This window comes from Pygocentrus nattereri, chromosome 5, assembly GCF_015220715.1.
Source record: "Pygocentrus nattereri isolate fPygNat1 chromosome 5, fPygNat1.pri, whole genome shotgun sequence".
NCBI classification, from domain to species: Eukaryota; Metazoa; Chordata; class Actinopteri; order Characiformes; family Serrasalmidae; genus Pygocentrus; species Pygocentrus nattereri.
In genome coordinates this window covers 37,582,155-37,595,345 of record NC_051215.1, presented here as the reverse complement: position 1 = coordinate 37,595,345, position 13,191 = coordinate 37,582,155, and the positions used below count along the sequence as shown (strand labels likewise).

The 13,191-nt window shown below is 39.2% G+C and overlaps 1 protein-coding gene across 3 annotated transcripts in view; it reads left to right on the top strand.

Annotated features, from left to right (window-relative positions):
* arhgap22 (Rho GTPase activating protein 22) overlaps positions 1-13,191 on the top strand; it is a 45,881-nt gene that overhangs the window by 30,253 nt on the left and 2,437 nt on the right. For all 3 annotated transcript variants that reach the window (XM_017723945.2, XM_017723954.2, XM_037538630.1), the window contains 6 exons: positions 5,531-5,659; positions 8,450-8,657; positions 10,785-10,917; positions 11,110-11,183; positions 11,305-11,426; positions 11,657-12,539. In XM_017723945.2, the coding sequence (XP_017579434.1) occupies positions 5,531-5,659; positions 8,450-8,657; positions 10,785-10,917; positions 11,110-11,183; positions 11,305-11,426; positions 11,657-12,539 (1,549 nt within the window). The remainder of the gene's footprint in view (positions 1-5,530; positions 5,660-8,449; positions 8,658-10,784; positions 10,918-11,109; positions 11,184-11,304; positions 11,427-11,656; positions 12,540-13,191) is intronic.

Sequence of the window (13,191 nt, the reverse complement as noted above, 5' to 3'; positions counted from 1 at the left end):
CACAGCCATTGAATAAAAAAATGTAGCTATTGCCACTTGCCAGGTGACCGCATTAGAATTGTTTTACATCACAGAAATTTTAAATAGGCTTTTAAAAGTGTGAAAAGTGAATCAGATGTGTGTGAAGAACTTTTTTCCGCATAATATAAACCTTCAGGATCAATTAAAAGTTTTGCCTAGAACAATACGTCTAAGACAGTATGCATTTATGAACGTCAGGCTGATTATACAGTTATTAATAAGACTCATCATCCAGTAGCAACTATAAATTGCTTGGTAACTAATATGAAACAGATATGTAAGTTATGAGAGCGAGGAGCTGAAATGTAGATCAACATACAGGCTATTAGTTTGTAAGGGGTTAACAGTAGGAGCGGGCAAGATGATGGCATGGTATTTTGGGGCAATGATCATCACACTGATACTGCAATGCAAAACTGGCAATTTGCATTATGGAGATATGACAGTGCGTTGTGGACATTCTGTTAAGTATGGTATTTCATGCAACTGCACTACCTGGATAGCATTTTTAAAATGTGACATTACTGTTTACTTTTGTTCCAGTTTACACAGAATTATCCAATTTATCCAGTATTAAACCAAATATCAGATTACCCATCATGTGTAATAAAGATATTTTGTTATATTTTTGCATTATTGTCCATCTTTTTGGACTGGCAACTTGTCATTGGGCTAAAAGGCAGGGTGGATCCTGCCTTTTACCCAATGATCGCTCGTATAGGCTCCAGAACCCAGAAAGATAAGTGGTTTAGAGAGGGTCTGTCTGTCTGTCTGTCTCTCTGTCTGTCTGTCTGTGTGTGTGTGTGCATGTGTGTGCATTTTTAAAAATAATAATAATAACAATGTCCATTAAACTGACAAGTGGCAGTGGCAAAATTTTGGCAAATCAAGTGATACATTTCTTACCACTACAAACATCTCATCTCAGCATTTTCAGGCTGTGTAACATTTTAATGTTTCTAAGAGCAAACTGAATATCTGATCCAGAGAACAAACTCCCATGTACAGATCTGTTTTGTACCCAACAATGCATCATATAATAAATAATGAGCAGAGTCATTGACATTGTTTATTGCTCACCACCCCTGGAATGTTAAAAATGCATATTACAGCTTTGGCCTCCCTCTTATAAACAGTCCACAGCCATGACCTTCCATCACAAGGGAAAAATGCTGGCTGTCATAGTAAAAGCATTGTCCACTGAGGACGCACATGCATGCTTGCTGGGAAATTGGTGGCATTAGCTGTTTTGGCCCAAGGCTGAGCTGTTCTTATGGGAAGGCATGGCTCTCTGAAACAGGGGGAACTCCACACTGGCGCAGATATGGAGCCTATCTGTTCTCTGGTGGAAGTGGAGTGATAAAGCTCAGGGTTGGCTGATCAGTGCCGCTTCAGAGACATGAGGCCAGCGGGTTGTGTGGGCAGCGAAAATGTTGACCCAGATGGGCAGCGTTCATGACCATGCACCAGCACCCACTGTGTATTTCTCAAATGTTAATTGCATTAAGGCACTGCCTTGCTGTCTGTGCTGTAGATGTGCTTTGTTAAATTGAATGTATGGCTCAGGTTCATACATTGTAAACAAGATTAATAATACAAAGGTTTGTGTAAACAGCAGTGACCAAAAGTCACTGACCATCCTTCATTTATTTAGTTTCAAGGGAAAACCACCATTAAGTACAAGGAATTCATTTTTAAGGATATTTCTGATGGTATTAGATATACGGTAATACACTTGCATAAGGAATGGGAAAGTCAAAGAACAAAAAGTGAAAAACAGGAGTTTCCGAAACTGAAGTTTGAAAATGATTAAAAGATATGGAGAAAATAGGACTCCTAACAACCGTGCAAGACCTTGTAGACCCCTAAAAGTGTCCCCAGCACATAAACAGCATTTAAAGCTTTCATCTTTGAGAAAGAGCAGAAAATCAAGCTCCACTCTTGTTTCAGATCTGAAAAAAATGTGCATCTTTCCATCGTGAGACCACAACTCAACACTATGGATCTGAAAGAATGTGTATCAAGAAGCCGTTACTGAATAAAGGAGGCAGGTTTGCAAAAGCTGCTGATGGATTGGACGTATGGAAGAATCTCCCTGCAGATTTCGTTAAAAATTTTAAATCAAGTCTCCTGATAGGGATGGAAGCTGTGATAGAGGCAAAGGGTGGACACGCTAAATACTGAAACATTTGGCTTCTGCGTAGTTTTCTGTTTTTAAATACACATTTCTGCTTTTTTTTTTTTTTTTTTTTTTCATTTTTACTACATTTCACTGAATAACATGCACTTAACCTTTTTGTCTGGAAAATAAAATAAGGGTGGTCTGTAACTGTTGTACAGTACTGTATGTGAAGAAGACACTTCCATTCTTTCATTTTTCATATTTGGTCACACTTTTCGCTTTTGCTCGTCAGACATCAACCTCTGAATACTTCACACAACACAAAAATGCAAGCTAACAAAATAGTACTTTCAAAAATACTTCATAAAATATATGGATTACAAATGTATTTCATGATATATGTTAGCTTTTATGCAGAGAACAAGGGGACGGATAGTTTTTATTTTATTGCCTTTTTTCTGTTGTAATACTTTTTTTTCCTTTTGCCATTTTACTTTCACTTTTTTTTGTATGCACCACTATTACCACTTTTTTACTGCTTTATTTAAATATATTGTGATGCACTTTGAGCTGCATTTTAATGTCTGATAGGTGCTACATGAATGACATTATTGTCTGGAGCAGGAGTAGGAGTAAGACTGTGTCCTACAGAGGTCATGCACACAGGTTTTGTGGAGCCATCCCTCAGGCTCCTGATTACTGGCATTACAAAAAAGAAGAGGGCTGTATGTTGTAGGGCTAAAAAGCTCTGTTACTGCACCTTCCACTCTGTCTACCCCCCTTTAGTCAGCCCCTCAGACAGGGAAGGGCAGGGCAGAGCCAGGCTGCAGCGTCCTCAGGGAGCTGTATGCGCCGAATGTGTGTCATCTCACACAGCCAGATTGCTAGCTGACAATAGCCAGACTATTCAGGGGTTTTTCTTTAATAGATACTAAAGGCACATAAAGCAAGCAGCCATCCACAAAACATGGCCTGAACATACAGTGAATGGAAAGGAGGTGTGAGTTGGGGGTCTCTCGAAACAAATAGGTAAATTCTACTAAATTCAAGAATGTCACAGACTGTATGCACAGATATGGTACTATGTATTCCATCTGACAAATATATTGTCAGTGTCTGAAGCTGACAGTCTCAAACTTTGGTGGTGTTAAAATGTCTTAGGCTACAAAGGACTTCCCCTTTTTCTTGTTACTAAAACTGATATTTCAATTTTAGATGCAAATTCTGCTTCTGTCTGATGTGAATGTCTGAAAATAGGGATGATGTAATTCCTGCAACTTATGGTCCTTTTACTTTGATTCCATCTAGTGTTCAGTAACCACATTACAACCATATTGTTAGGTATCATCCAGGTCGTTTTAGCATATTCTGCAGACCTTAGGTGTAGCTGTGGCAACATTTGTGGAACTTGTGGAATAGGGCAGAGTGTGTTCCTACTGTTGATTGACAGAACCCTGACTCAGTTTCTTGGATAAATGGTCTGTTTTTCATGAGCTCATTATTCATGACAATGTCTCACTTACTGTGCGCTACCAACATACAGTAACAACAATATAGAATTTTATATTTTCTATTTTTATTACAAGTAAAAAAATCATTTGAGTAATTTTAAAGTTTGTCAAATTTTAATTACAATCTGCATTATCTCACAGATAAACAAAATAAAACAACCAGCACCAAGTTAGTCAGCTTTTTGAACTACATTACAGGACATGTAAGTCTATACCCTCAAAAATAAAATGATAAACTGATTCTTTAAAAAAAAAATCCATTAAAAGTTATTCTAGGACATCACTCCAAAGAAACCTTTTTGGCCCTTTTATTTTTACGAGTGTATGAAACAGCTACGTGTTTGTTGTTGTTGTTGTTGTTGTTTTAAAGTAAGAATTGACCTAAGAATATTCTTACGTGTTTAATAATATTAATAGAATATAGAGTTCTTCAGTTTCAGTCCTGAAGGGCTGGCGTCCAGCACAGTTTGGTGATTTCCCTGCTCAAACACACCTGATTCAACTCATCCATTAATTGCCAGGTTTAGTGGGTGTGTTTGAGCGGGGAAATCACCAAGCTGGACACCGGCCCTCCAGGACCAGAAATGAAGAACCCTGGTGAAAGAAAACAATGTTTGAACCAGCCTTAATGAAGCTTAGAGTTATATGTTGGTGAAAATTAGTTGTACACAGTTTTCCCCTCATCCCAACTATAGTTTATCAGCTAGGACAAATTTGGTGCCTGACGTTTACTGCTTTAGTTTTCCACTTGAGCTCTGAGGTTAATGTAGCTAACAGTTAAAGGGAGTCACTAGTTAGCATTGAGCTAATGCATGCCTAACACACAAGCTCACTACTTACTTGCCTCAAATCAACTTGTTACGTAATCTCAAAAAGATTTGCTTATGTGGTTTCTGACACTGTGGCATATTGTTCTATTTAAACATGAATAAGGTGTGTTGTATGAAATTTTGTATGAACTTCAAGACCACTACTACTTCTGTTGTAAGCTGTGCTACAACAGTTACATACAATACTCTGTAGAAGTTTTAGACACCTGCGAAAATGATCTTTTAAAAAGTTATTTATCTGGTCAGGAAGCATCATTGCTCACAAACACTTTGTAATAAATATTAACAATATTCATGCAAAAGGTAGTCATGTCAGTGTGTGTCAGTAGTCATGTCAGTTAACCAAACCTCTTCTTGTGGTAGCCCAGTGTTTTCTGTATGTATGCCTAATTTGGATAATCAGTGCTCTCATACAGTAAATTAAATCAGGTGTGCTGGTGATGGAATGCAAACACTGCATGTGATGGCTGGAGCATTGAGGAGAAATCTGGTACCAAACATCTGTTCTTCTAACTAGCTCACAAGATATCAACTACTTTTGAAAACAGGAAATTCCTGTTACTTTTTACTATATTAATATTTGTTTGTATTTATTCTGGTGATATATTGTGTTTCTACAGAAAAGCACCATAACAGTTTTGGTTGAGATAAACAGTTTCCTTATACTTTTTCACAGTACTCTTTGTCCATTTTCGTAGATAACTATGTTATTCAGTATGTCATAAAGCTTGTATAGAGTTTGTTTAAACAGCACTATAATGGCAACACAACAGCAGTCTGATTTCTAGGTGGATTTATTTCAGTTATTAACTTATTTTCTTTCTATTTGAAGTGTCATGAATGTTGTCTTGTTAAAGTCATTATTTTGATTAATAAGTGACAAATACTTTAGGATTTAGAAATGTTTAAGTAAGTTTGAGTAAGTCTCCACCTCTGTTGCCTGTTTCAGTCATCTGTAAGTCTCTCTCTCTCTCTCTCTCTCTCTCTCTCTCTCTCTCTCTCTCTCTCTCTCTCTCTCTCTCTCTCTCTCTCCCCCCTCTCTGTAGGTGGTACGGGAGAGAAGGACAGATCAGCTCTGAGCCATGAGGCCTTCCTGCTTATGGCAAACTCCCAGAATGACATGGAGGACTGGGTCAAAGCTATCAGGCGTGTCATCTGGGCTCCTTTTGGCGGAGGTAGCACTTTCAGTGGAACTACACACACCACACCTTCACACACACGCAGTCAGAAAGCTCACCCTGCCAATTTCTCCTACCATCCTGCATTGTTGTAGACACCCATCTTTTTTCTGTTTTTGTCCTCCATGTTAATCAGTGGAGCATGTGCCTAGTTTGCTGTTCTTACCCTGGTGAGTGATGGCTGTATCTGGAACTGTCTGCTTGACATGAGATCAGTTGCTGCTTTGCTGATAGAAATGCCTTCACTGATGAGCAAGCACACCAAAATAATGGCCTGTATCACAATGTACAGAGCCAAAACGTCTGTAGTGTTAAGCGTGCTATTATTAACAGTGAGGCTATTTTTGATGAGCCTGTAGATAAATCTGATACAACAATATCGCTAATTAACTACGCTTATCAATGTCTTCCACTATTTAAGCGAATGATTCACCAGAAACTATAATTGAAACAAAATGTAGTCGAGCATCCAAGCCATGCCATGTTTAGTGTCTGTTGTTGGCAGTGGAGCTGCACAGACATAGACGTCTATATGTTCTTAGCTCTATTAGCCTCATAGCTCCAGTGTGAAACTGAAGAAGAAACCTTAGGACAGCAGACGTGTCTTGGTTGATCAACTAAACCTGGAATTTATCAGAGATGCATATTACATGCTAAACAAAGCCGCGTAGAGAGAAGTGCTTATGCTAAAAACAACACCGCTTCTCTCTGCTGTAGAGAGGAGCTATCAACTGTGCCATTATAAGAGCATCCCAATACCATTTAGGATCATTGTTTACAATAGTACAAAACCAATTTATTTGCGGATATATCTATATAATTATTATATTAGGATGACTCTACTCTACAACATCATAGAATTCAACTCAAATTGAAAATTTGTATTAGAAACTAAGAAATCTTAAAATACCCTCTAGTGTGCTTACTAGTGTTTCAACACTGTAGAAGTTGTTACTATAAACTAACAGCTTATAACAATTATTAAAATAACAAGTGATACCAGACTTTTGAAGACGTGTATGTGCTCTATAGAACACTATAATTTAAACATTGACAAACAAGCCTGACTATTTGACATGTATCATCTCTGCTTTGCTGTAAGATAAGCCTTTAAAGCGGAAAGTTTTTGTCAGTCTCTACTCCACACACTCATTTTCTTTTCGAGCTTACACAGTTCACAAGGCTCTCCTTATTGTCACAAATAGCACTGTCACTTATTTAGGGATTGTGTGGCTGACAGACATCCTGACCACAGCTTGTCCCTCTACTGTTTACAGCCCTTTACACTAGCTGGACCAATCGCAGGCAAGATGATACCCGCCTGTCTGAGTGCCTGTGGCTCATTCTCACTCACTCTTCCAGCTTGCATTACAACTCGTATGGAAGAAGGCAGAACAAATACTCCTTTGTGGATTAATTGGACATCCGTAACACATCCATCTGCACACATATGCAGACTGCTGTAGGTTTCTATGTGACCTGGAAGTCTGCCAGCTTGAGACACCCTAAATGGATCTGTAATGTATCTCATGCCTCAAGTTGGGGCTCTGCTGCTGTGTAGCTCCTGTCTGTTCACGCAGTCTGGGCTGTGTGTGCTTCCCCAAAGCAGAGCTATGCACCACAGTCACCACAATGGCAGAGGTAGGATGGCAGAGTCAAAGTTAGCAATGTGCTTAAGATTACTAAGGATATTTTTGGACGCAGGTGCATGATGTGAAGTGTTGTTGCACTCTTAACCCCTTAAGTACTAGACTTATTATTCAGATTTATATCAATCTTAAGGCTTGTTATTTAGTGCTAAACTATAAACTGTTCAGCAACCATGATGAAATATGTATGTAAGTTATCTAGTTCTGTAATACAGAATTGAAATATAGGCCGGCACGCAGGCTCTTAGGAATTTAAAGGGCTAAAGGTATTACCACATTTGTGTGCATTTGCTAGGGATTCACAATGTGTCGTATTTTTATTGTAATTGCAGTGTGAGTTTCAGCAATAAACACATCGTAAAGGGGCTGTGATAACGGAACAGCTGAAATTATAGTCTTAAAGTTGGAAATGGGCCAACAGCACCAGTCAAATTGCATTTATATGTTGTAGCTTTAGACTGATGTATGACCAAAGAAAGGCAAAGAGCTGTAATGTGATCATATGTGAACTGCTGGGCCATAAAACTGAGTACTCCTAGGCAAAGTGCTGAAAAACAATGGAGACTGAGAAAGTAAGTGGAAAAACTACTTTTTGCACACTTATTGCACATCCAGTCAGAGACACATTGAAGTTGTCAGAGTTGCATATTGTCACTGTTAATCTTTAATGTCTAATTTTGATGTTTTTAATCCTATACATTTTTTGATAAATCCAGTTGCTCTTTAGGTCCAATTTTCCTGACAATTGAATCAATAAAAATGGTTTAAAAATACTTGGAATAAAATCTTGTTACATTAACTTAATTGAAAAGTTACATTGAACTTTACCTTCTTCCATAAAAATGGCCATTTTTGAGATGCAAGGTTATGTTCCAACAACGACAATGTGTTAATTGCAGTTTATCACAGCTCTCTTCGCATCTGTTATCATCACAATATCTAACTTTAGCACAATTTTTTTCCATCCATCCATCCATCCATCCATCCATCCATCCATCCATCCATCCATCCATCCATCCATCCATCCATTTTCTAAGCCGCTTCTCCGTCAGGGTCGCGGGGGGTGCTGGAGCCTATCCCATTTTTTTCCATGTAATATAATTCTAGTACTTCTGTTTTTTGAATATGTGATTCCTAGGGATCTTTGGCCAGCATCTGGAGGACACGGTGCAGTATGAGAGGAAGTTTGGACCGCGGCTGGCCCCTCTGCTGGTGGAGCAGTGTGTGGACTTCATACGGGAACAGGGTCTGAAAGAGGAGGGCCTCTTCCGAATGCCAGGACAGGCAAACTTAGTCAAAGAGCTCCAAGATGCTTTTGACTGTGGTGATAAACCTCTGTTTGACAGGTAGGATTAGGTCTTTTACGTATTGTCGAAAACTGATCTGTATCTGAAGGACGTAAAGCCGTAACCCTTTAAACTGCAAAGGTCCATCAACTATGTGGGCCCACATTTCCCTCACTGATCATAACTACAACTACATTATCAGTTCATAGTACGTACTGAATAATTCCCTGTAGTCACTGTATAAGTATTAATATCAATACCTGAAGTATACCTGAATAAGGGTTAAAATCCACATAGAAAGCTGTTCATTCTGAAGCGTGATGGCATCAGAAACATGTTTAACTTTTAATGTAAGTTAATGTAACAAGATTTTATTACAAGTAATTCCTAAAAATCAAAATATAACAAATGTTCTTATCAGTACTTTCTTTACTTGCCATTTAACATCTTAACTTTAATGCTGTGTAGTAAAGCTGAGATTCTTGTGTATTTTATGTAACAAAGATGGAGTTATTAATAGTAGGTAACTGAATTAGTTGTGTGTTAAATTTGAGTGAATTATTTGTTAGAGCTATATAAAGGTTAATGGAAATAATAGGCATACAGCACAGAGTGTTTTCTGAATGTGACCTAAAAAAAGACAGAACACGAAGAAAAGATCTCTCTGTGCGAACCTATTAAAAAGTACACTGTAAAAAAATGAGGTTAGCTCAACTCAGAATGATGTAGTAACTGATTTCATGGCTTTTGGTAAGGAAGCAAGAGTTCACACAGCTCAGACTAAGTTGAGTCAAAAGTTCTCTTTTATGGTTCTGTATCTGTTAAGTAAATAAAATGAATTTTTTATACTCAATCTCCCCACTTACCAATACTCTTTCCATCACACAATGCTACTAGACATCATTTCCTCATGGGGATGCACTTATGGATGTCTGTGGTATTGCTGGGGCTCAAACTTACAACCTCCTGTTGGAGTGACAGCTTAGTCCACTGGACCACATGAAGCAACTCAGATTTTGTGACTACAAATGATTAATACACTGGAGAAAGTATATGTTCTTTTAATCTCAAAGGATGGCATAGTCTCATGTGGTGAAACTATCTAATAATTTGTCCCAGCATCAGGAGATTGTGAGTTTGAATCTCAGCAATAACATAGCTATCTATATCGAAAAGGAAAATATGCCAAATGGGACTGTAATGGAAGGAGTGCCAGCTAGTGGGGAAACACTACTACTAGTATGCAGAAATGTTTGCAGAAACAAATCGTATTTAAGTTTGATCCCTGCAGTAGATCTGCTAACTTATTTTCACATAGAAAATAAAAAATATGGATTTAACTAGGGGTATTTAAGCTTTTACATACCACTGTAGTTGCTCACTAAACAGTTTGGTTTCTCAAAGAACCTGCTAGAGTACAAGCTGACTTTGAGGAACCCCAGAAAAGTCTAGAGTTCTTAAAAATACCCCTTTTAGACCTAAAAGTTCTTCTTGGAACCCCCAAAGGTTCTTGAAGGCACACTCACAAAAAGGGTTCCCCAAGAAACCTACATCTGAACTGCGGTGCTTAATGGAACCCATTGAGGTTAGAGGTTCCCACAAGTGCTTGTAGACTATAAAGGACTCTTATGTTAACTGTTATGTTAACTTATGTTTTTTACTTCTATGAATACCATATTAGATAATCAAGGCATCTTTAGTTTTTACAATGTACATTTCACAGCCGCAAGTATGTGTGCTTTGTAAAGACCTTCAATATGTAGATACTGACAACAACTGTAGGCAAACTTAGGATGCAGACTGTACATTTGCTGTGGGGGTAGTGTGAGGGGTAGGGCAAAAATATTCTAAAACAATAACTCACAGATCAGATTTTGGCGTACACTGAACGGTGTCAAGTCAAGTCATGTCATTCCATCTATGTGCAAGTACACAGTGGAGTGAAATTAAGTTCCTCCAGGAACAACACGGTGCAACAAGGAACAAAAAGTACAAACGTGCAAACATAATGTGCAAACAAAAAAAATTTAAGCTAGAAACAATATAATGAATACGATAAATTAAACAGACATTAGACACAGTAAACAGACAGGACAGTGCAGCACCGACACAACACACATTTCTGGACATGAGGTAGTGAGGATAAGGTGCAGAGATATTTAACATACTGTGTGAAATCTCTTGCAGCAACACTGATGTTCACACCGTGGCATCTCTACTTAAGCTCTATCTCAGGGAGCTGCCTGAGCCAGTCATCCCCTTCAACAAATATGAGGACTTCCTCACCTGCGCCCAGCTGCTGCTCAAAGACGAGGAAGTGGTGAGAAACCATCATGAGTGGTGTTTTCTAACTGCTTTGATCTACCTTCCATTGTTAATTTGTTGACGTGTATATGAGGCTGGACAAAATACAGCATAACGTGCATTAAATCCTAATTTACAGTCTAAACTCAATTCCTGTATCTTTATCTTTCTTAAATTGCTTTTAAAGTCCCTTATATTTGTCTTGTAGGGACTCACTGAGCTTGCAAAGCAAGTTAAAACTCTTCCTCAAGCCAACTACAACCTGCTGAAGTACATTTGCAAGTAAGGCAACATGTGGTAACTTTATGGTTACAATACAATTTCTGTCCATCTCCATCTGTAAATGTATCTAAACATTATAAAAACTTTATAGCTTTATAGTATTTTGCACATTTTGTTTTAGATTCTTGGATGAAGTGCAGTCACACTCAAATGAAAATAAGATGAGCGTTCAGAATCTGGCCACAGTATTTGGACCAAATATCCTTAGACCTAAAATGGAGGACCCTGTTACAATGATGGAGGGTAAGGCTTGTCAATCACCTTTACTCTGAAATATATAGACAGAATTATTCAAAAGTAATACTAAATAAGTAAGCATTACTAATAGACAAATCTGTTGCTATTGTGGAATCAACAGAACCTAAAATACCAGTAACAAAAAAGCTTATTTTATTGCAAGAAATAAAGAGATCGAAAAAGTAAAAAAAATGCATCATAGCTATGAGGGTAATACAAAGCTAATGTCTTGTCAGGAACCTCTCAGGTGCAACACCTCATGACAGTGTTGATCAGCGAGCATGATCGGCTGTATGGCAGCACAGAGTCTGAAGTGTCCTCCGAGCAGAGAGAAGCTCCTCAGCGCTGCATGGTGGGCTGGATCTCAGAAGAAGAGATCCAGCGCTGTCCATCTTCCAGCCAAACCTCAGGCCTTCCTGACCACGTGGGTGACAGCACCACATCTCTGGACATCAACACAGGCACAGCCACTGCCACCAAGCCGGCAACTCAGGGAAAAGCCGTGGTGGCGGTCAGCCCCAGCAAGCAGGCCAAATCCCTCCCTTCGTGGAAGTACTCTTTTAAAGGCAGCGGAGCACGGGGCCAGACACCAAAAATCGGGGGCTCCTCTGTAGACGTGTCCAGCCTGCCCAGTACTGGTAACTGGCTGATGAATGGATTGTCCTCTCTGAGAAGCCATAGACGTACGTCTTCAGGAGAGCGCATGGGAAAAGACTCAGCACTGTCCCATCGTCTGTCCACCTATGACAATGTGACCTCATCCAGTCTGAGCGTGCCCAGCGTGGCCAGCACACCCTGGTCTACTTCCTCATGTGAGATATCAGTAGCAGACTCAGTGGGCAGTGACCCCTCTGGACTGAACTTTGGGAAGGGAGCATGGTCAGAGACGGGCTCAGTCAGGGGGAGGGTCGAAGAGAAAGTGTCGGAGGTCACGCAAAGTAGCGAAGCACTGGAGCTGTGTGTGAGCAGTGCAGGATGCAGTGAGAATGGGAATGTGGAGGATAATGCAGATGTGTCAGAAGACCCTGATGACAACACGCAAGCACTTAACAGCCTGGTGTTAGAACTGAAGGATGAGCTGAAGAAACAGAAGATTGGTTATGAATCCCGGATACGAAAGTAAGTGGGAATTTTTCAGCAAGTGAACAGTGCATAGGTGTGTCTAATTTCATAGGTGAGGTCAAGCTTGGATGACACGGCATAAAATTAGTTACTTTTTTACCAGGATGTGAACTTCAAACTGCCAAATCTGACCAAATTTATTGGTAGGTTGTGGTAATGGAATGTTGCTGATATACTTGTAAGGGCCACAAGGGGCAGCAGCCACCATGGTATGATTTGTAATCTCATGTAATGTGGTCATGCCAGCATCTTGAGGTCAGTCAAGAGTTACAGTCTCTCTGAGGTATTTGACCCATCCAGCTTGTAGCTGGTATAGGATTGCCAGTTTCTCAGTTCAACTCATAGAAGCTAGTCATCTTTGGTAGATCAGGGTGTGCAGTAAAACTAAAGCCTCCTTGAAGATTGAGTGGCACCTGATTCCATTTGTCTGATCAGTTGGCCTCAGTCTTCAAACCTCTGATCATATGTGCTGCTGCTCTTTTGGAATGAAAACCTACAACATTTTATTTAACTGTTTAATGATATTGGTTAATTTGATTAATGTGGGAACATTGAAAGTAATAAAATATACAGTACTGTGCAAAAGTCTTTGGCCAGTCAAGAAGAATATTTGAAACAGTTTATCTTAGTTGTTAATGTCTATTTTTGA